The sequence below is a fragment of the Apus apus genome, chromosome 3 (genome assembly GCF_020740795.1).
Source record: "Apus apus isolate bApuApu2 chromosome 3, bApuApu2.pri.cur, whole genome shotgun sequence".
Lineage (NCBI taxonomy): Eukaryota > Metazoa > Chordata > Aves > Apodiformes > Apodidae > Apus > Apus apus.
In genome coordinates this window covers 55009799-55033697 of record NC_067284.1, presented here as the reverse complement: position 1 = coordinate 55033697, position 23899 = coordinate 55009799, and the positions used below count along the sequence as shown (strand labels likewise).

The 23899-nt window shown below is 45.9% G+C and overlaps 1 protein-coding gene across 1 annotated transcript; it reads left to right on the top strand.

The window, feature by feature from the left end:
• Positions 1 to 12560: 12560 nt before the first annotated feature.
• Positions 12561 to 22701, top strand: CHGB (chromogranin B). The gene is made up of 5 exons (XM_051615750.1): positions 12561 to 12645; positions 16426 to 16469; positions 17742 to 17835; positions 19566 to 21346; positions 22288 to 22701. Exons 1-5 carry the CDS (start codon positions 12597 to 12599, stop codon positions 22369 to 22371), a joined length of 2052 nt encoding a protein of 683 aa, XP_051471710.1. The 5' UTR covers positions 12561 to 12596; the 3' UTR covers positions 22372 to 22701.
• Positions 22702 to 23899: the final 1198 nt, after the last annotated feature.

Here is a 23899-nt window from a genome sequence, read left to right as displayed (position 1 = left end):
TTTTTTCTGCACTTGATTATTTGCTTCTGTGACCCACCCCATCATTTTTTTTTCTCCACTGCATTATTTAAGGCAGAAAATAACCTGTTTCCCCAGAGGCGAGGAACCAGGTGATGCTGGGCCGCTTTGTACTCAAACATGCTCCACCACTGTGAGCTCAGTAGACAGCTGGGCTGCTTTGGTTCAGCTTTCAAAAGCAGACTTAGCTGTAATGGCTGAAAATACAGCTGCCAGGCAAAAAAATACACCCAAAGTTACATTCTCCTTGAGACTCTCCTGTCAGTTGTTGCCAGTGCTGTGTGCACGCGCTGGGCAAGATGGCTTGCAAGTGGCACCTTTGCACAGTAGGAAACATCCCTCTGAGTTGTTGGTTTTCCCTTGCTCAAGCCCAAGCATGACTTGCTGCTTAGCAGGGCTGGCTGTATGATCCCAGGGCAGAGCTGCCCAGCAGGGTGATCCCGGGCACTCTCTGTGCCCTCCTGCCCTCTGCTTCCTGCCTGCTTCTGGAGCTCTAGGAGGGAATTTTCCCAGCTTTCCCTGAATCACGCTGCTGTAACTCTGGCAATTTGCACAGAAGAGAGAGCAGGGACTCTTTGATTCCTGTTACAAAGGTTGCAGACATGTAAGCTATTTGCTTGCTCCCTTGTTGCAATGACGCTGCCTGAAGCAGCAAAGTTATCTCCTCCATAGCCCATGTTCCTTCTACCCACCTCTCCTCTGTCTCCCTGCATGAGCCCTGGCAGCTGTGTGCCCTGCACCATCACAGGGCTATTCCCAGTAAGCCATGCCTGAACTTTGGGCTTCCTAGAAGCCCACTATCACCTCTTTTCATTCCCCTGTGCACTCTAGTAGCATGTGGAGGCTGATTTTGCAGACGCATTTGGTGCCTTCCACTGCAGAACAAATCTATGGGTTTGTTTGGTTTTTTTTCATTGTTCAAGAAAATGTCCTGGCTCACTGCAAAGGAACAGTGCTCTGAGCATGGGTTAGGACAACACCTAGAACCCACAACAGCCTTCTGGGCTGTAGGTATACAATGTTCCACAAGATCTTCAAGTGAAATAAAAGATGGAGACTACCATCATCCCCATAGGGTACGACAAGCAAGGCTGAAATTAGCACATCACTGCCAAGTAGGAGGAACACAGGACTTGGTGAGAACTTGCCAACCAGTGCCCAAGGCATTTCCCTTCTGTGCAGCCCAGATCCAAAGTCTACCTGAGGTCCGTTGGAGGTACGTCCACTTTGGCTTGGGTATTTTGTGATTCTGTGATTTTCCAGCTGAGCAGGACCAGAGTCCCTCAGGGTCTCAGAGGGGCGACTCATGCTGCTGCAGGCACAAAGCCCCCTGCCCATGTGCACCAGCTGCCTGGGTTGCCTTGGGGCTCATCTTCAAACTAAGTCTGGCAGGCAGCGAGCGCTGCCTCTCTATTCCCAGAAGGAATCTTGCTTAACTGCCTGATTCAAACTCTTTTGTCATCCTTGATGAAACCTCCTGCTGTTAAGTCATTCCCCACTTTCCTCAGCTCAGCTCCTCCAGGATGTTTGGTATTGATGGCCTTGCTGATGCCTGCTCTGACAGAATTTTTATTTTCCCTCCCACACAGCGGCTAGTGGGAGGCACTGATTCATACAAACAACCTGCCTGATCCTGGAGCTGAAAGGCAGCCAGGGGGAGAGCTGAGCTCCTCTGACACACAGGTGCCAGAGCAGATCTTCAGCAGGCATCAGTGAAATAGCTCCCAGCCTGTGAAGGATCCAGGGCCATTTACACCAGCAGAGGATCTTTCCCAAGGAGTCTGAGGTGTTTTGTATGTGTGGTTATATCGGGACTTATGGTTGCTAAAATCAGTGTACAACAGGCAGTATACATCCTATGTCAATGTGTCTATTTCATTACTGAGTGTAGGTGACTTTGTGTGGGGCATATGTTTTCCCACAACACAAAAGTTCATTTTAAAAATACTCTGGTCTGTAGGCTTTCCCCAGTGACTATTTTTCCCCACGCAGCTATTAGCCAATAACATATGTTAGCATTTCTTCCTTAAAAGTAAAAGCTGGCACATAACACACAGACCATGAAATAACAAGATGTGATTAAGACAGTAGCTGGAGCCAACCAAAGCCAGAAAACTCATGGCTGAAAGGTCAAACCTTTATTTAAATTGCTTTTGCAACGGCCAATTTGTTTGCAGGTGCTGTGAATGAAGAGGGAAAATCTTGTAATTAAAGAACATCTGGCATGGAAAATCTCACCTCAGTTCAAGCTGAACAAAGTTTCACTCGCGCTGGAAGGTATGTTCTTGTCATGGGAAATGCCCATCAATCTCAGGGCAGGTGACACTACCCAGTGTTATCTGTAATGAGGGCATTTCTGGGTAAGATGCAGTACATGGGCCAGGAATGCTGCTAAATGGGTGCTAAAATCAGCACCTCCCGCCACCAAAACAGGATGATTCTGTGATTAAGGATACTGAGGTGGTGACAGGGGAGATGAGTGCTATGCCCTGCAATGAGTTTTCAGTGTGATCTTCACGAATTGTTAGTTCTGAGTTCCCAGCAGCTTGGTCTGGGTATCTGAGAGCTTCAAAGAAAAAGTGAGAGGACAGGGCATTTACAGCCACATGGTTGTCTAGCAGCAACTTCCCTTAAAAGGCTGCATTTAGAGGTTGAAATAATAGGGTTTTGTCTGTGGTCCAGGTCCCCTTGTTTAAGAAGCTTTTAGCAAGTGCTCTGTGAGGCTTGGCTTGGTTTTGTGTCCTGGCCCCTCATCCTCCCTGGTCCCTGAGGGAGCATCACTTCTCTGGGCATGGGCTGGGGCCCAAGAGAGTTAGAATACAGCCAAAGGCAGTCGTGGGATAACTGCCTATGTGTTCTCAAAACACTTCTTCCTTCCACAGGATGGCTGGAACCATAGGGGTGTTGCTTTGTTTTGTGTTTTGGGATGGCTTTTTTAGTGGTCCGAGTTCTCACTTCAGTAAGTAAAGGTCAGTCTTACTATTGAGACGTGTTGGTGGTAGAAGCAGAAAGGTGCCCATGAGGCAAGTACCACACAAGTCCCATGTCTGCGTTTATGTCACCATGAATGTTAATTCTGGTTGTCTGGTGTTGAAAAATAAACTTGGTTGCATGTGAATTACTAAGAAGAAAAGCTTCTGGGATGAGGAAATGCAGACTAAGACTAAAGGCTCTTTTGAAGGCTGGATGAGTCTTTCTAGGGGCAGCAGTGGATCAGGCTCAAAATGCAGAGGTATGCTGGACAAGGGTCAGACTGATTTCTGGTTCTCTTCCTGCTGTTCCCACTACCATTTGGTACCTCTGTGGCACTAGCACTTGATGAGAGGAGATGAAGCTGATTACATGCAGTTGCTTTTTGTTCAGCATTTGAGTGCAGCAGGCACCCTCCACAGCCCTTGGCCTGGGTCGTCCTCAGAGCTACTCAGCCTGGGTGGGACAGTCACCTATATACACTGCCCAGCCAGCCTTGGGTGCAAGGACCTTGCACAGCACCTTGAACAGAAGTGTGCTCTTAACTTTGTTCCCAGTGTAAGTTCGCCACGCTTGACCAGTTTGAGCTGAAATATTCCCCCCTGTGGCAGCCACCTCACATGGATCTGCATGAAGGAGGAGGTGTGCAGAAGCTGTCTCTTCCCAAAGCCAGGGCATGGCACTTTGCAAGCTCAGTATGCCTCACATGACAGCTGGCAAAGCCACTCAGTATGGCTTGCTATTCCCCATGACCTCTTTCAGGGTCACTTTTTCTGCTTTTCCTGCTTGCTTCACCAACTAGATGCTGGGCCTTTCGTCAGGACTCGCACCAGCACATATCTTTTTTTCCAACCAGAGTGTTTAAAATGCTTTCTGCTTAGGCTTTCAAATGTCATGTGGAGTGTCTGGAGTCAGTCACCCTTAAGGGCCTCCTGTCTGAGTGTGGCCTGCACCAGTGGCCAGCAGAATAAGGCTGAGATACAGAGTCAAGCTCAAGGGAGCAGGCATGGCCACTTGTTGGAAATCCAGAGAGACTGTGCCCAAAAAAATGTCCCACACGTGCTTTTCAAGAGATAGGCCTGAGGACAAGGTAATGGAGCATCAAAAATGCTAAGGACCCCAGGCAGAGCTGGGACCATCCTCTTCCCATGGAACCTGGCACCTGGCTGATCAAGGCCACCTTTGCAAGGTCTTGAAAGGGAAGTGATGGCAGGTTCTTACATTAGTACCCCTGGATAATGTGTCACAGCTCTTGGCATATGTTGATTTCCACCTTGTGAGGATATTTAATCTTGAAAGAGCTTTGCTCTATATTCCCTGGCAGGCTGTGTGCTGGCTCTACATCCCTGGCAGGGAGCCTGCAGCACATCACAAGTTTTTTTGGCTGGAAAGCTGCAGAGACAGACATGTGTGATGGGATTTTGAATGTCAGGAAAGATGCCTGTTGCTTTCTGCCTGGTCCTGCCTGTAGGCTGCCAGGTGCCAGCTGCAGTGAATCTCTGCTGCTTGCAGTAGGTGCTACTCCTTGAAAATTGGTGTTCTTCCAACAACAGGAACTCAATACCTGCTCTCAGGCAGCCACAAAGTCATAAACTTTTCATTGAGACCAGCTAGATGGATGGGATGATGAGTGAGTGACAGGGAGTGTGGAGATGAGTTTCTACCATGTCCTGGTTTGAGCCAGGATTAAGCCAATTTTTCAGTAACAGGACATACCAGATCATCCTTCTCTCTCTCACCAGGGAGAGATCTTTGGAGAAGAGGTAGAGTGGTGGCCTTGATGTGCCACCATGGGATCCATGAATAGTAGCATCTGTGCTTGTAGCTTTGGTATCCTAGTGCTGCCTGGTTTATTTGTACAGAGGTGGCAAAGCCAGAATGTTTGTGACCATCTGTATTTCAAGAGAAGAACCTAAATTAATGTTACTGGCAGATAGATTGAGAGATTCAAATTAATGCCTCCCTGAGGGAAGGACAATTAAATAAGTCAGCTCATGTCCATCCTGCCAGCTGTCCACACAGCACTTGGCCTGTTAGCTGGTCAGCACTTGCACAGCTGCAGACTGTACCATACCCAACCAAAATTGTTGGGAAAAGAGGGAGGGATGTGGGGGCAGGGTACTGGAGCAGGTGGATGGCCAGGCTGGCATGCAGGAGCAAGCTGGGAAGAAAGGGGACACATTCAAAATAACTTAACTAATGTGTCATTAATTCTGTCTCTTTTATAATAGCTCCTCTACTCTGAAAAGATTCTGATTGTCCCTGAGAGGATATTCTGCTTTCTTGGTTATTGTAGGATTGGAGGGAAGGTTTAGGTTGCATTTGAAAGCCTTCATGTCTACAGTAAAGCCTAAAATGACAGACCAGGGATGTGCTCTCTGGTCCTGGCTCTCAGCTGGTATCATCTGAATGTAGCCTCTGAAGTTGATGAAACTAGACAAATTTACACTGACAGGGTATCTGCCAGGCATTGTAGTTCCCAAGGCTGCCTTTAAACTTAAGCCTCTTAAGCCTTTTTTCTAAGAACACAGCATTTCACACAGAGAGCCTAAAAGTTTTAAAATCAGGGTGTGAAAAGGGAAAAAAAAAAAGGATTTTCCACTGGGAAGAGATCTTAGCAAAAACTCCTCTTGCATTTTGTAGGTTTTGCTCCCTCTTTCATGGGGTCTTTTTGCAGCTGGGTTTCTGGTTTTAGTGCCAGTGCCAGTTGAAAAGAGGTGATTGAAAATTTCTTTGGTGATTCCTTTTGCTGTGCTGGTGTCAGGAAAAAGATCTCTTAGCACTGTGTTTTCAGTCTGGAACTATGTGCAAGGGCATAGTGAGATTTTATTTTTAGTGTAAGTCTTTCAGCAATAAAAAGTTTCCTATTAAATTGTTATGGCCTGTTGCAGAAATCTATATATTTTTATCTTACAAAATTGAAATGTGCCTCTGAAATTTCCATGACACTATCAACCACAGAAAAATATTGTTCTTACCAAACAGAACCCTTGCTGAGAGTCAAAATGCTGTAAATATTTAAAGAAATAAATTACTAAGTAAGGCAGACCAGTGCCCCAGTCTATAAATACGAAATGGAACATACACAGTTGACAAAATGCAGGCAGAAACACTGAATGGGGCCATTTCATTGCCTAAATGAAATTATTTGCACTGCAAAGGCAACTGTAAAAGTAATTTCTGCTTAGTGACAAGCAGCACTCCAAACACGAGGAGTTAAATCAGCATTTTGCTTGCTGAAAGAAATTTCCATCCTGTTTTACAGTCTACTGCACAAGCCCCAGACTTTTTCACCAGAGAGGTTAACAGTGTGGTTAATTGCATACTTTAATATAAATGTTGGGGGCGTTGGGCAGGGGTTGTTTTGTGGGTATTTTTTGGGGGGGAGAAAGGAGGAAAGGCTAGGTGTGCATCTCCACTGTGCCCAGAGTGGAGAGTGAGATGCCCCCATAGCTCTCAGGCTGCTCTCTGGGCATCAGCTGCCTGTGAGCTCTGGTCCTGCAGTGAGGCCAAGCATCCAAAACATGGGCCAGGAAGACGTGCTGGCAGCTTTCGGGACTGTTTATTGTCCAGGAGTTGTTTCTGGTGGGGACAGTGTTGGGGTGCTGTTACTTTCCCCCTCTCAGAGGAGGAGGCATCTGAGGCTGTGGAGGTTGCTCCTGTTGCCAGCAAGGCAATTTCATTACAGCTGAGGCTAAGAGGGGATTTAGTCATAGCCAAATTCATAAAACCATGAGTAATCCGAGGGCTTTTGAGCTCCTGTGGATGCAAAGCTTCATTTTAGCTTGGTGATCGGTTCATCTGGAATGGCAGGTTTGACTGGGACTCCAGCACATCATTTTGTGGCAGCAAATGTTGGAATTCATACCAAGGTGAGAAGTGGCAGCACAGACAAAATGAAAACTTGTGACTAAAAATCCCAGCAGTGCAACAGTATTAGGCAAATTCTAGCTTTCTCTTGTAGGGAGGGCAGGAAACTTGCATGTTGTTTCACATCGATGTTGTCTTTCCTGTTGATGATGTACCAGTATAAGTTCAAGAGCCAAGCTGCATTTACTGCCTGGAGCAAGGAAGTTTGGTGAGTTGCTGTCAGGGAAGGATGTAGGAAGTGGCACTGCTTTTTAGTGATAATCACGCTGACAGTGCATTATGGAAAAACTGTCCTTTGTTCCCTAGGCCCCAAAGTCTGCTTTTTATTTTATGTATTTACTTTTGTATTGCACCATGATCTAGTTTTCTCCCATCTGAGCTGACAGAGAGAGGAATGACTGGGGGGTGGGGCATGGAGATGGTGTGTGAAAGCAGCATATGTAGAGATGTTCATGTCAAAAACCTGGGATGTCAAAGAATTGGTTGTGTTTAGACTTGGTCTTCCCTCTCGCACTTACCTGTATCTTGGGTTTGGCTTGATTTTCTGTTGTTTGGTTTCTGGTTGTTTTGTTTTGGGTTTGGTTTGGGTTGGTTTTTTTTTCATTCTGGTGATATATTTACAGTTTCTGTATTCTATGAGTTTATCCAGAGGCTCTGATATCAGCCAGTACAGGGTTTTTCTAGAAGACCCTGTATTTTTAATGTCCCTTAACAATTCTGACATGTCTTACAGGCATATTTTAAACATCTTTTCAGCTTGGCCATGTAACATTTGACCTCATCTCTGTGGTATATATGACTGAAGAGCTGGAGCTGGAAGGATCCTGCATGGAAGAGGGTTACGAGTGAGCAATGTTTTTCTTTTTTTGAAAGAAGGCTGAGAAAGACAAGTCTAGAAGAGTTGACCTGATTGAGATTCTGTTGGTTCTGAAGTAGAAATATCCTCTGGATTCTTTAGATTTTCTTTGAAGAAAGTCTTTGAGACTAAAGACTAGCTGTGAGTTTCTAACAGTTGTTACTGTACTGCCTAAGAGCACGTGGCATGAACAAAACTGTGTGAAGTTCTATACAAATACAGAAAGGAAAAAAAAAAGACAGTTGCCCACGCTAAAGAAATACACATCTGTGCCACACAGAGTCTCTTTGCCCTTCCTCTCTCTCTGAATTGGAGCTCAGTTTGCTGGGCAGTTAATTGATACCATACACTAAGGCCACAGGCAATGACAGGCATGCTCAACTTTACGGGAGAAATGACCCAAAAATATTTCATTGGAGGCAAAAGATTCTAGATTTAAATTGGAAGCTGGTTATTGTGTAAATGCAGAATTAGATGGGTTTGTATTTGGGTGCGTTCGGGTAATTTGCCTCCTATGGACTCGGTTCTGCTATGAGGGTGCATTTTTTATTACTACTGGGTTTCAAATGATGGAGAGGCTAAACCAAATGTGCACACTGACCACCCATTACAAGTAACAAACTGTACCAGCCCAATCACCCAAGCACAGGCTGCTTCCAGGTGTGCTTAGAAGCATTTTGGCTTATCTAATAGCAGTCTCATTTCATCTCCCATAGATTCAGCTCAAGCAGACACTGTTCCTAGTACCTCTGTTCCTGTCATTTGTCAGATTCTCCTGTAGCTAAACAAGCAAACTCCATTCATCAGCATCACTGCAGGTGCCTGGTAGAGGATAGCCTTGATTCAATAAGAAGGAGGTACTGACGAGAAGACTTGGAGGTATTGGTTGATGAGAAGCTCAGCATGAGCCAGTAAAGTGTGTTTGCAGCCCAGAGAGCCAACAGCATCCTGGGCTGCATCAAAAGAGGTGTAGCCAGCAGGTCGAGGGAAGTGATTCTCCCCTTTACTCAGCTCTCGTGAGACCCCACCTAGAGTGCTGTGTCCAGCTCTGGAACTCTTGATAAGGACATGGAGCTCATGGAGAAAGTCCAGAGAAGGGCCACGAAGATGATCAGAGGGCTGGAGCACCTCTCCTACAAGGACAGGCTGAGAGAGTTGGGCCTGTTCAGTCTGGAGAAGGGAAGGCTCTGGGGAGACCTTATAGCCACCTTCCAGTACCTGATGGGGCTACAAGAAAGATGGGAAGGGACTTTTTACAAGGGCTTGTAGTGAGAGGACAAAGGGTAATGGATCAAAACTGGAAGAGGGGACATTTAGGTTAGACATTAGGAAGAAATTCTTTAGTGTGAGGGTGGTGAGACACAAGCCCAGGTTGCCCAGGCCCTAGAAGTGTTCAAGGCCAGGTTAGATGGCGCCCTGAGCAACCTGGTCTAGTAGGAGGTGTCCCTGCCCATGCAGGGGATTGGAACTAGATGACCTTTAACATCCCTTGCAACTCAAACCATTCTGTGATTCTGTGATGTGTCTGATGGATTTTAACTCATCTAAAGTCTCTCACCATATGATCAAAGAGATGAGCCAGGCACATGATCCTACCTCACTGTAGAGCTACTGATAATTGACTTCCTGGGACATGGTTCAACTACGTGTTGCACCAGCTCTAAGCCACTGCAACACTTGGTATATAGTAATGAATAATGACAGCAAAACCTAAGCATCTGTGGTACTCCACTATCTGTTATGTTGCAACCAGCTTTGCATATGCATAAGAATTTTTGCTGCCATTAGTGAAGTTGGATGGTTGATGTCCCTTGAGGTGCTGGCTTTTCAGATTTGGTTGGTGTTTTTCTCCAGATCCATCCCCTTAGCACCTTCTGAATGAAAGATGAGTTTATGAAATAGACTGTAGGATTTTCATTCCATGAAAATTAATAGGCATCCAGGAACAAAGATAAGCCTACTAGCACATGTAATTAGAGGAAAGCAATCCTGATATTCCCTGAGCAGTCTTCACTCAATTTAGAAGGAGCTCAGACACGGAAACTCTCTTGTCAACCTTTGAAGTTCTAGCTTCTAGGATGAGCTAAACACGTATTTTCTTTCAAAGCATTTGTATTTGAGAGAATCCAGGAGGATAAGTACTGTTTATTTATAGACTCCTCATGTGTCACAACATTATGACGCATGTAAATCACTGCAACTGAAGTTCTGACACATCTGAGAATGAAGGTTGGAGTGCGCCACTCACAAAATACACCACCGCCTGCTGTATCCTGATTTGATAGTCACATCTCTTTCCTATTCTGAGGGGAAACTCAAGCCAGCTGATACCTGGCTGTAAAAGTCCATGTGAAGCAATATTGTTTTGAAAATACATGCTGACTTAATGAACTGCGGGTCAAGTGCTTGGATTCTCTGTCTGGTTTTCCAGCTCTGGCAGAAAAGTCTATGGGATTATGTTTTTTGAAATCCTGCCCTCGGGTGCTGGAGATGGAATTAGATATACTCCATTCCAGTTTGGTTCCTGCTCCTGTGACAGACCTCTTGGATGACCTCCTGCAAAACTTGCAAATCTTTTTAGCCTTGATTTTTATCAAATCTGAAGGCATTAACATGTGCTCCCATGTAGATCCTGATGTAACTCATGGCAGAACAAGCCCTGGCAGTGCTTGAATAACTTCTCTTATCTATGGCAAATACAGGACTTCTTGATTCTTTGGGATCAGTCTACACAATGCTGAGGTGAGAGAGTGTTTCAGAGAAATCCTACAAGTCAAAACCGAATAATCCACCCAGCACAGAGAAAACAGCCGTGAAGCCCCAGTGTTTGCTGTCGTGGTGCAAGGGGTGGATGAAAAGCCACGTGAGGCAGAGGTGTAGGGCTCCTTCATCTCAACTGTCTGTTCTGCAGCCAGAAAGCTTCTTTAGGGGTGGTTGTACCGACTGTCAACAGGACTTGTGCAGTACAGGTACTTAGTACAAATACCTCACAGATACTAAAATAGCTGGCTATTTTTATTCAGCATCTTTGTATCACTTGTCCCCTTTGATTGTCACGTCCAAGATACGTATAGCCAGGCAGAGCAGAGCAGTTTCACAAGGATAACCAGAGAGTGCTCTTTAGACGCCTGGGAAAGCAGAGAACACTTAAATGACAAATGTTTCGCCTAAAATTCTTTCTTTTGAGCAGCTGAGGAGGTTGAGGTCAGGCTGAATCTTCAACAGGTGGACATGGGGGTTGCAGAGCCAGTGAAATTCTTCAGTCTTTTGGCTCGGGCTCTTGACTTCCCACAGTCAAGGCTGATAATTTCTGAAGAAGTATCTGCTTGTGGAGGTGGGGCTTGTATAGGTGACAGGGAACAACAGCGTGCCGGAGGGGGGTGGAGGAAGCAGAGAAAATGTTGCAGTGTTGATTTGCTTTTCATGGTGGCTGTAACCAGGTCATTTTGCAGAAACTGGACTCAGAATGCAAGGTGACCAAGGTACCTGGCATCAAAGGTTATTTGCTGAATCTTCACAAGGAGCTGAAGTGCCTGGCTTCCTCTACACACAGATGAAGCTGCACTGTGAGTTTTGCTGCGGTGTTTCGTCCTTGTGTCCTTTTTAATATGTTTAAAGGATATAGGGTAATAGTAGCCTGATATTGTCAAAACAGAATATAATAGCACGCAGAACAGTAATAGAGATAACGGCCATTTGATGTGTAGATCCATTGTCCTCCATGAACACTGGCAATTAAAAGGCCACCTGCTTAGCACTGAAAAATAATTAAAAAGAACAACTGAAAAATGCACATAATTTGGAGATGGCCCTCTAAGAGTTAATGAAGAGCAAAACAAGTCCTGGGCTTACAACATCTTTGCCTGGTTGTGAAGGGAACTGGGATAGTGTTCAGACTTGCTCTATGGAGAGCTCATCAGTGGTTCTCAGTCGTGCTTTCCAGTCCACCAAAGACTAGTTGAGATAGTGGGGGCTATTTGAGAAAACTGTTTAAAACTTGATTTCTCTAGGTTTGCTCTGGCTCCCCAGAGCATCATCACAGTAAATAAGTGGTCAGGCTGTGGAGATGGATGCTAAGAGCCCTGATTTCCCTGGTAAAACTCTTGAGGAACACTCCCCAGATGACATAAGTATGGGAATCACTTTCCAGTCAGTCTCTGTGTTTATTATGTGCAGGAAGGGGCAACGATTTGAGTGGAAGGCACAGAAACCTTGCAGGAAACAAAAAGGCTGCTGTATAGCACAGGCTTTGGAAAGGCTGTGATCAGAAATGAACGTGGAAACGCAGCGGTGGTTTCTTGTGAGAGCTGCTCCAGAGGGATGCTTTGCCGCACCTCCTCCTTGTAGGTACAGCCTTAGCATCCTCTGACGGTGGGAAAGACCCAAAGGTGGTTAACACATCCTCCGAGATGGAGAAAGGGGCAGGGAAACCCCGCTTTTCTCCTTTTCTGCGGGGAGGGCAGGGCTGAGGGGTGTTAAAGGGGCATTAGGGATATTGAAGCTGTGGGCAGGAGGACGAGATGTGGTAGTAGCAAAAGAAGGGAAAATCAGCTCGGCTTTCCCAGTCTGGGGGAGAAGCTTCCCCCGTGCTGGCCAAGCCGCGGGGGCCGGGGTGGAGGGGAGGGGGCGAGGGAAGCGGGCTGGGAAGCGGGCGGCCGGGGGGTCCTGCCGCTGCGGGCGGCGCTGCTGTGGGGGAGAGGCCGGGGGGGAAGGTGGGGTTGGGGTGGCGGCGCCGCCCCCGGGGGCTCGCAGTGACGCAGGCTCCCGGCGGGGCCCCCCGCCCGTCTCCTCCGCCCCCGCTCCCCCCTTTAAATAGCGGCGAGCGGCGGAGCTGGGGCGAGCGGAGCCGCGCCGAGCCGAGCCGAGCGGAGCGGAGCGGGAGATGGGGCCGCTGGCGCTGCTCGGCCTCCTGGGCGCCGCCGCCCTGGCAGGTGAGCGGGGCGAGGGGCTCCCCGAGCGCCGGTCCGGCGGAGCCCGCCCTCGCCCTGGGGGAGAGCTGGCCCCGGGGCCCCGGCGGGCGTGGGGTGGCTGGGGGGAAGGGAGGGGGGCGGTGGCTCAGGACGAGCGGTGCAGCGCCCCGCTGCTGGAGGGGTGACGCCATCGGGGGGGGTGTGACGCCATCGGGGGGGTGTGACGTCATGCCCGCTCCGCCACGCGTCACCCCGGGCCCGGCGAGAGGGAGCGGGGGGTCGGGGCTTGGGGAGGGCGGCAGCGACACGGCGGGGGCGGAGGGGCCGTCGGCTACTTCTAATCGATCTTTCTCCCCCAGGGCAGGTCCTTTCCCCAGCGGCTTCTAGGTCTCATGTTCTCGGAGCGGTGCTGCGGGGTTTTTGCCAGCTAGTGCTTGGTGCGGGGAGGTGGTTGGGAAGTAGCAAGTCTCGCAGCTGCAACAAGCAGAAGGGCTTTTCTGGGCATGTGGTGTTAAATATTAAAGCCACGCGCTGTGAAATGAAGATTAAACGCAATAGGGTGAGGGGGTTGCTTGGGTTTGTAGCTGTTTTTACGCATAGTAAAAAGAAAGAGCTGCTTGAAAGAGCTGGTGTTGCTCTGGGTTGAGGTGTTCAGCTTTGTGTGTGTTAGAGGTTTCCACATGGAAATGCTTCCAGGACTTTATAGAAACTGTATAATAAAGTCGATTACCTTGATTGTAATCAAAGGGGGGGGGGGGGTGGCAGGTGGGGAGAGAGCCCCCAACCCAGAGAAGCTCATTGGACTTAACCCACAGACCCCATGGGGATTTCTTACCAACTGTTTTTACCTGTTTATCCCATCAAATGTGTCAGGTACCTCTTCGTGTCCTTTTCTGCTGTCTTGCTTTCAAACATCAGCCAGTATCAATGAGCTAAGGAGTTTGGGGCTAGGAATCAGCGAAACATTAACTTCAAGAACTTTCTAGTGCTCCTTCTGCAAATCAATATGCCGAAGTTTCCATGATCTTTCCCAGGAAAGGCTTTTGCTGACGTTTTGGTGAGCAATGGCACTGCACTGAGTCATCGGCATTAACGAAACAAAGCCACGTGGGGATTTCATCAGGGACCCAGCAAAAGATCTGTCCCAGTCTTGGAGATGCAAGCCAAAGTCACATGAATTTGTCCTGCATTTCTCATCCTTTCTTGTGATCATCATCTCTCAGCTCTTCTGCAGAATCAAATACTCTGATTGTAACTGCCTGGGCAGGTTTGGGAAAGCAGAGCCAGGTGTGGGTCTCTGGTCTGTTTTTTCTGCAGTGAAACCCTGCAGTTGTACCATCTGCTGTGTTGTTGCGAGCTGGGCGGGTGGGTGTCCTGCTGCCCAGCTGTGTTGGCAGTGCCAGGGTGATGGCTCCTGAGCACATGTGGAGAGGAAGGCAGAGGTGTTGGCCAGCTGTCTCCAACTGGCAAGTGGCCCCTAGGGAGCTATTGCCAACTGGCTTGGGCTAGCGCTGCCAGCACTGGTGTTAAGTGAGGCATGCTGGCTCCCCGTGGGCTTCCTATCTCTGCTCTGCCGGAACAGCTGCTGCAATATTATTATTTCAAGCTCTGGAGTGGATTGGACACTCATTTTGTTCCTCCTAGCAGGTTAATAAGACATATGTCCAACACCATTTGCTTTTTCTGACATTGTTATGATAGCCTAATGCTTCCTCTTTGTCCGTGTATGTCAGCTTTCATCATTAACCAAGCACTTGCTTAACAGTCATTAATCTATCTGTGAATCTCCTTGGAGAGGCAGTGAGTACAACCTGACTTTATATTCCTGCACCACTGACATAGTGCTCAAGAGGTAGCCTGAAGCTGACATCTTTAGTAGCAAAAGACATTCAGAAGTTTGTTCTGTGCTTTATCACATCAACTGGCTGTAACTCAGAGATGTGCTGTGACAGCATCACTAAAAGGACAAAATCAGATGTTTGCCCTTGTGCGTGTCGTGGTTTCTCATGGACTGGAGGACCAGAGGGAGACTCAGCAAAAAGAGGCAGTGAAGTGGGTCAGCCCCTCTGCTTACGTGACTGTGAGCAGCTTGTGCCATTAAGAGCAGCATATCCAGCTCCTGTGGGATTGGGAGACTGTCCTTTTAGTGGAGAACGTTTTTATTTTTTTTTAGTAGAATGGACCTTGCTGCCAGTTTCCTGCCCCGGTGTGTATGTACGTCCTTATCCTCCGTGCTCAGATGGAGGATGCAGGCAGGTTAGCAGTGTCAGCACTGAGCGCTGTGGTAGTTATGTGCCTACTAGGTTAGTAAATAAAGTAACCCAAAGCCTGGCTCAGGCAGTGCTGAACGCAAAAGATGGGGGAGAGGCTTGGCTCCGTATAGCACCATCTCCCCCGCACACCACCTGGCGTTCTGGGGAAATGGTGGAGTGGGATGTGGTGCTATTTTAGGGGAATTCCTTCTGTGCCATCCTCGTGTGGGTTCCCTGCTCTGACCACGGTTGTATATGCAGAGAAGAGGCAAGGGCTGGAGAAGCACGTTCCTACATATGTGTTTGGGGGAGCAAAAATAGAGGACAGTAGAAATATCAAGAGAGTTATTATTGTGTTCAGTTATTACACACTGATTCAGTGCTGACGGGGATGCCTGCTTTCTCTGCAGACACAGAGAATAAGCAAGATGTTGTTGCTCTCAGGAGTGCAAGGCTACACACTCCTGTCTGCTTTGCAGGGAGCTTCCTTGGGGCCATGTTAAGTTTTTCTGACACTCTTATGGTCAACTGACCCCCTTCGTCTCCACAACCTGCTTTGTGTTCATCTATTACAGAAGATCTCTTACTGTCCCAAGCAAGCAGTATTGCAGAGAGGGTGACAGGTGTATTTAAGACTATCCTGACTCGTGCAAGAACTTCAGAACTGCACCCCAAGATGTATGTTTGTGTACTGTGATTATACAATGAGCCTTGCTTCTGCATACTCGAGTGTGGCTGGCAGACTTGCTTAACCTCACTTCTGTAATTCCAAAGTGTGTGAGAATTGACAAGGTTTATTAATAATACACAGCAGCCATGCTCATTAACCAGCTGGAGACATTGCAGCAGTGATGGCAAAACAAAGCAACTTGAAGGTTTAATTTGCAACAGCTTCTTTCCCAACATGTCCTCAGGACAGGCAGAGGTGACAGGTTGTGCCACTTCCTCCAGGAGAGTTTCCCACTGGGATTTTATCTTTATTGCTTATTTATTGGGGTGGTAACAGACCACTCAGTGAATGGAAGTTTTCCTGGCCTTTCTCGTTCTGTCCTTCCCTCTGAGAGCTGCCTCTCATCTAAGCAAGACAGGATTTCTCTGGTAGGATGGGGACAATAGTTGTTTCAAAGCCTTGAGGAATGGTATCCTATTGGGGAAGTGGTGGGGGGGCACCCAGAGCCCCTTGCAGAAGCTAAAAGACTCATGGAGTGCAATCAGGCCTTGCTTGTTTCCTGTTTTTTACCACCCAACAGGTACAACTACATGAAGACCTAACTTGCAGTAAAGTTTCGGTCTTGGACTTTAAGCACCTTGGTTTTGATGTATGTTCTTTTTGTGCTAGAAATGTCAACACGCCTCTTCTCTCCTGCTAGGCTGCAACTTTGCATTTCTTTTCCATCCTGAATGAGAAAAGTTGTAATGAAAAATATGTCTGGTGTACTGACCTGACAACCCAAAACTCAATCCATCTCATGCCACCAATTTGACTGAGGGCTCCTGTCAGTGATGCATGTTGCTAGGATTAATGAGTCTGTAATAATTCTTTTTCTAGGTGTAAGCACAGTTCCAGTGGAAAAAGACCATGTTGAAGAAATGGTGAGTAGCTGTATGTCAAAGCACATTTCAGAAAATGTCACATGCTCTCCATGGTTTGACTTTAAAAGCTCAGGGTAGTGGTTTTTTTCCATAAGGGTAAACTCTTAAGAGATGATCAGTGATGCAGAACTCAGAGTCCCTTTAACTGTCAGAAGATACCTGTACGCACTTCAGTGCCTTTGATGAAAATGGAAACTAGCTTCTTGGGTCACTGTGGCACTTTGGAAACTATGTTGTTCAGCTGCCCAAAAAAATTATCTGAAATATTATTTGCCAGTACATGTTACTGGGCTGTAAAAAGTGAAATGGAAACTTTGAAGAAAGATTAAGTATTTACAGTTACCAACTATGTAATGGATTTTCTAATGCAGTCCTCCCATTTTCTGCTTTGGAAAGAGATTCTTAACCTGTTGGCTTAAATAAATGCCATTAGCTGCTCTCAGCATCTGTAACCTGACATCATACCCTCTCCAGTTGCTGATTGTGTGAACATTTAGGTTAATAAACACCTGGTAATAACTGCAAAACATTTAAAAGATAAGCAGCTGTATAAATGTTTTATTGTCTGCTCCCATCCAGATTGTCATCCTGAGACTCATACCCCTGGTGATCTGAGCACTTGCTCACAACCAACAGCTTCAACACTTGAAAATCATTTGTGTGAATTTGTACAGAAGAGCTACTTTCCTAGCACTTAGGATTAGAGGAGGTTGTTTCCTTTTCTTCCAGAAGACTATCCAGTTTAACGTTAAGAGCTAAGACAAGCAGGGCTTGCAGCAAACATACACAAAAAATGTGGAGCACATCACTTATAGAGGATATAAAGGTGTTTTTGGTTTGTTGGCAATCCAGACAGTACTTCTGATAACACCTTTGCAGCATCCTCCTGTTTTGAACATGCTTCTCATGTTTTGAACAGTGTTGTGTTTGTTATTTTTTTGTAGGTGCCGTTACCACATGTTGTTTCACTCTCCTTTGTACTGAATAGGGTATTAAATATTTAAAAATGTACAAAAGGAGCCTGTTACCTATGCAAGCAAGAGGGGAGATAAAAAGAACTAATTACTTTCCTCTTCTTACTGTTACGGGAGTGAGGAGCAAAGCCGTTGTTGCCCAAAGGCACAGGAACTTGTGATAGAGCTGGGGATTACTCAAAACTCATTAATATTAGCCTAAACTCTAATCCTAAACTAGCTTTCCTCACTAACTGTGTCAGAAGTAGGATTTCCCTTTTTACCATGAGAATTTTTTCTCCTGTTTTGTTTCTTGTAGGTAACACGGTGCATAGTGGAAGTCCTGTCCAATGCTCTCTCTAAGCCAAATGCACCACCAATTAATCCTGAGTGCAAAGAAATCCTGAAGAAGAGTAAGTACAGCACGATCTGCACTTGTGAAAGGACTTTGTTAGGTGGATTATCACATTTTGGAGCTGGTAAACTGTTATTTCAGCCTGTGTGAAACCAGTGTTTCCAAATTTTAGTGTCAAAGTTCTGGTTTCCTTCTGCGTAGTCTGTCTTACTCAAAGAGCAAACAGCCTGACCTGGTAATTCTCAGGAATTCCTGGTTAACAGGTGTGGCGCTCTGCTTTAGCCACCTGGAGAATCTGGGGGAACTTAGACAAGCTCTTCAGGTAGCCTGAGAAGTCAACAAACGTGACCAGGTTTGGACCACATGCTGAATGCATCCCAGAGGGTTTGGACCACATGCTGAATGCATCCCAGAGGGTTATTAGAACTGGCTTCAAATCACCACCACTTAAATCAACAAGGCTTCTATGCCTGGTGGCAACTGAATCCGCGTTGAGCTCAGGAGGGGGAAATCTTGCTCAGCCCAGGAACGATTAAGTTTGTGGTACTGATTCCAGAGATCTGGAGATGTGTGCTGAAAGCTCCCTGTGGGAGTGCTCCTTTCAGATGAGCTCATTCTTCCAGCATGCTGCTTTGCTGCCTCCATGTCGAGGTGGAAGCCTGCTCACATGCTTCATTACTGTCTGTAGTGAAGTGTGGTTAAGTTTGGTGCTGTGCCAGGCTGCAGAACCCACATCCTTCCTTTCTGCCCAGTTACATTTATTTGGTTACAGAACAATAAAAAGGGTCTTGAACTTAACCTGCCAGCAAGAAGCAATAATGAAACCTGTCTGTCTCCTGCTCTGTAGAGGGAATGATGCATGACCCATCAGAAGAGGGTGGGTTTTGGGCTTTGGAAAGACATGTAATTGTATGTAGCTCAGTCCCAAATTTATAGCAGGTGCTGAATGCTATCAGCCATCAAACTTTTTTTATGACGTTGTGAGTTTCAGGAAAAAACTTGTGTATTTTCCAGGTTTTGGAAAATAAAAGAACACTTACTGGAAAGAGGGTATGGACCATATTTTTGCTTTTTTTTCTCCTCCAGAATGTTGGATAAGAAGCTTTTCAGAATTAATGAGCTATTTTAAAATCTGTGCAGCTATTGTCTGAAAACTCCTAGGATTTGTGTTTATTTCTAATGTTGCTCTAAGACAAGTGAAGCAGAAATATCTTGACACAAATACACTGTTTCTATTGTGGGCAGAGTCAGACTTTCATTTCGTGTTTTGGAAATTGTGGAAGGAGCATGATTTGATTAAATATAACTATTGCAAAACAACAGCTTTCCCCCCCCCCCCCAGTCAATTTAGAACTTTTAAAATGTGCTAAAAGCCCCAGATATTTTTGAGTAGTTTGAAATAGGTGGTTGTCTTTTTTTTGTGAATAAGCATATATGATGGATAAAGCCTGGCATTCAAAGAACTGAATACAGCTCCACATCCCAGTGATTTTAATGGGAATGAGAGTTAATGTAATTCAATACTAAACATGTGATCACAAAGAAAGAGAGAAACTAAAGAGGAAAAATTATTCTGGAAATTTCAGTGGATCTTAAAAAATGCCTAATTAGTTCATGTTTTTTCAAGGCAAACATACAAAATACTAGGAAATGGCTAATTTTAAAAGTAAAATTATAAAATCTGTCCAAATCTTCTTGCCACTTTGGGAAGACTGTTATCTACTTAAACTGAAATAATGCTTCATTGGAGAGTTGGATTACTTAATTATGCTGCTTTTGTGATTGCAGGTGGGAAAAATGGCAGAGAGAGAAGTGAAAACAAACCAATTGAAGTGGGGCATTTGAAAGACCCAGCAGAGATTGAAAAGCATCATACTGGGAGTGTGGAGAAAGAACACAGTCAGGCAGAAGAGGAATCTAAACAGTACATGAAAGGAGATGATGAGGAGAGACTTGCTCATGAGGAAGGTAAAAGTGAGGAGGAGGAGGAGGATGGACACCACACACCTATTCAAGAGGAGAGACTTCATACAGAAGAAAAGAAAAACTATGAAGAAATTAGAGGCGAGGAGAAGAGCTACCACACTGAAGAAGCAAGCAAAGAGAGCAAGCTCCATGATGAAGAGGTAGAACATGCTCTTCTCCACAAGAAGCCTCACTCTGGAGGCAGGAGCACAGAGGAGTTCCCTGATGGGAATGATCAGTACTCCATGGGCCACTGGCATTCAGAGGAGGGCGTACAGAGCCCTTACAAAAGAATTCATGAAGGTGAAGAGGGAGAGGCAGAGGAAGAAAGAAGTGAAAAATATCACCACGAGTCTAAGGAACGTGATTTCTCCCATCAGCAAGAGCATGAAGAATCTGATGAGAGTGAAGAAACAGAAGAGGAAAAGCAACCCTACAGACCCAAACGTTACCATGGGAAGCAGAGAATGGGTGACTCCTCTGAAGAGAAGCGGGGCCATGGTGGTGAGAAGGAGGAACTAGCTGAGGAATCTAACACAGAGCAGGCCTATCTCTGGGACAAAAGGAATTACCATCAGAAACATAATGAAGAGTTTGAGCAGCAGCGTAAGGAGAAGAGTGGTTATCATGGGAGGCATGGGTCTGAAGAGGTGGAGGAGAAGAGGCGTGCAGGCCAGGGAGGTGAGGAGTACAGAGAAAGGTGGCAGCAGAGTGAGGAGAGCAGCGAAGAAGAAAACAAGAGGCATGGCCACAGTGAAGAGAGTAATGAGAAATGGCGCGAGGAGAGGAGGCACCATGATGGATCAGATGAGGAGAGGAGGCACCATTCTGAAGGAAGGACGTATCTTGGAGATGAGAGTGAGGAAGAGCTGGACAGGTATCTCAGCAGTAGCAGCAAGGACAAGCAGCTTCATGCTGGAGGGAGATACCGTTTGTGGGATGATGAAGATGAAGGGTCACAGAAAGCGTATGCTCGAGAGCGCAAAGGGCAGGCCAGAAGACACTACTACAGCACAGAGGACAGTGTAGAGCAGCAGCACTACCCTGGCAACAGTGAGGAGGAGGAGGAGGAGGAGGAGGAAGTAGAAAAGAAGCATCACAGCAGTGATCAGCTGGAAAATGAGGAGAATATGGAGGAGGGAAGATACGCAGAGAGGGAAGAGTACAGAAGCCATCTCCCCGTGGAGAAGAGAACCATGGCATCCTACAGCCCTTTCTACCCACTGCTGTGGTGGAAAAGCCAGCACCTTGAGAAAAGGGACGGTGCCAGAGAGCAGCTTCTGGAGGGCAAAGAGGAAGGCAGGCCTACCCTGAATGAGAAGAGTCTTTTCCCTGAATATAATGACTATGACTGGTGGGAGAAAAAGCAAATCCTAAGTGCTCTGAACCACAGACGCACTGACAAGAGGAATCTTGGCAAAATGAACAGATATGATACAAAAAACCAATATAACAAGATAGATGAACTTGCACAGCTTCTGAGTTACAGGAAAAGATCAGATGAATTCCCAGAGTTGTACAATTCTGGAGAAGATGTGAAAAGGCGTCATGTCCTCAGGAATGACAGAGGAGGTCTGAGCCAGAGGCCTCTGACAGAAGAGGAGGTGTGTGTATCTCCTTGAAAAGCAAGGGGAAGCTGATGTTACATGCACATTTCTGATTCCATTCCCAGGGCAGCTGGTAAACTGTTCAGGGAAAAACTCAAACAAGATTGTCACGTGAAGAGCTAGATCTTCAGTGATTTAACAGTCTGGTTTCTTTGAATTTATTTAGTGGAGCTACCCCAGGGCACAGTTTGTAAAATAAAGACAATGTGCATCTTCATTAGCCTCTGTCTGCTGCAAGACAAGAAGAGAAAGGAGATTTTCTTTCTCTTTGGGCCCTACCTCTCCCTCTAGGATCTTACAGACTAATAAAGATGAGTCTCCACCCATCAGCAAGATGCTCCTTGTGTATGTCAGTGTATCTGTTGCACAAAGCTGGGATGGGAGCAGTGGAGGCTTCATATTCATTTATATAGAGGTTAAATGGCATTAGCAAGTCATCATCATAAACGAGAATTGGCTGCATATGTTTTTTCCCCTTAGCAGCTGGTAAGGTGGAGTGTTCTTGTTGTACACTGTACTTGCTGTGTATTGTAAGCCAGGACCACTGTGACGACAGGGTTGTAGCCTCTGAACAGACTGTCACCTGGGCAGAAGTGACTGCAGGCCTCGTGGGGCAGCAGCTGCAAGGTGGGGTGTTACTACTAGGTAACGGTGCTTCAGAGCTAAAAAGATCAAGCTGTGGTTAGGTCCAGCCCTCAGAATGAGTATTTTGGTACTTTCCCCAGCCCTAATTTGGTTAAAAGCAGGAAATTGCACAAATCTCCCAAGTGTGTGCTGCACTGCTACTAACACCACCACCCCAACCCCCCTCAGCAAGCTGCCCAGAGACTAGTAAGTAGCAGGGGATGTCTGTCTCAGAAACTGCTTTTGTCTCTCACTTTCCTGGAACAAAACATTTGCAGAGTTCTTTGTGTAAAACACTCTTCATGTTTTCACAGGAACAAGAACTGGAAAACCTGGCCACTATGGATTTGGAGCTCCAGAAAATAGCTGAGAAGTTTAATGACAACAGGAGAGGCTGAAGATGATCGGCTTTGGTGTTTCAAAGCTAGATGTAGCTGTCCTCACAATACCTGTTTTTTGTGGTAAATTCACTGCCACTTGGAATGTTGTTTGCCCTAAAACCAGGAAATACTATTTACTGTCCACTATAGTGTAGTGATTTATACAGCTGAAAATGTCTTTCATTTGCTATTATGCTATTGAGATATGAATAGCATGAATTTTAGTATTACAACTTTTCATGCAAGGCAGATATTTTTAATATGCTTGTGAAAATAATGGTGTTAGTGTTCTTCAGAAATATAATTGTCTGAGTTTAAAATAATAAAAATCATTGATCTTGGACCAAACTTTCTCCTTGCTTACTTGGGTTATTTCAAAGTAAGCTGTATCAGATGGATAGGAGCCTTGTGGTTCACCAGTATTGTGTTGTGGGTTTTTTTAAGTTACAAGGAACATATCCATGCCTTTTATTTGCCAGTTAGCAAGAGCATGAGGTGAGAGAATCCCAAATAATTTGCTCCAGTAACTCAGAAATGTCCTGTGAATTATTTAGTTCTGAAAATTGGTCTTTAAGGAGCAAAGAGGTTGCAACACCAAACGGATGCTTGTTAATTTGGAAGGCACATGGTGCTTCACAGTCAATGCGTTACATAGTGGATTGGTTTTCCTACTCGTTTGGTCTCAGTGGTCCCATTAATTTAATCACCTAACGAACGTGCTTTGCTAATATGTTCTTTCCACCTACTGCAGGCAAGCAGGTCATGGTGGGAGCCTGTGCTCTGTGCTGGAGCAGGACCCAGCTTGCACAGGGCAAGTTCCTCAGCAGCTAGTGAGTGGTGGCAGGATGGGCTCTGGGGAAGAAATGGAACGATGTCTTGTGAGGAAGGTGATGTGTGGCAGGAGCCATTTGGTGATCTTACAACACTACAAAGCAGTAACAGAAATGGTCCCATAATTAGTTTTAATTACTCCAAATATCTGGGGTTCAGTTAAATTAAACATTCCCAAACGTGTTCTTTTACAGACTTTCTGCTGTGATGATGTCTTCAGTTGCTTGTATGACTTGGTAACCCATTTCATCCACCTGCTTATTAAATTAAAACACAAACATACTCTCCAATTAACTATAAGGCAATACAAACTGGAGAATGCTCTGTGAGATACTAATCTGTGAGTTGTGGGAGCACATCTTTGCCTTGGGATTTTGGTAAGACCACTCAAATGTTTCATCTTGTTTGGTTAAGGTACATGAAGATCAAATCCTGGCTCAATGAAGCTGACAGAATTTTGACTTCAGCAGGACCATGGTTTCACCAGAGTTTTCCAGTGACAATAAGGAAAGTTAGAAAGTGTCCCAGCTGCAGAAATACTTTGCTGTCTTCAACTTACAATACTGTGCAATTAAGTAGTGCAGCATGGTGCATTTTGCCAACAGCTGGTATGAGAGAAGGTGTCTGTGTATGTAAATACCTAGAAGCAAATTTAGTTGTAGCACAGAAGACTTTATAAATTGTTCAAGTATGTTACTTCAACAATGATTTTTTA

Excerpts from the sequence above, each read along its gene's own strand:
- CHGB (XM_051615750.1), top strand. The coding sequence starts at position 12,597 with ATGGGGCCGCTGGCGCTGCTCGGCCTCCTGGGCGCCGCCGCCCTGGCA. Across the intron at positions 12,646-16,425 it reads GGGCGCCGCCGCCCTGGCAG|GTGTAAGCACAGTTCCAGTG; the intron begins GTGAGCGGGGCG and ends TTCTTTTTCTAG. Across the intron at positions 16,470-17,741 it reads AAGACCATGTTGAAGAAATG|GTAACACGGTGCATAGTGGA; the intron begins GTGAGTAGCTGT and ends TGTTTCTTGTAG.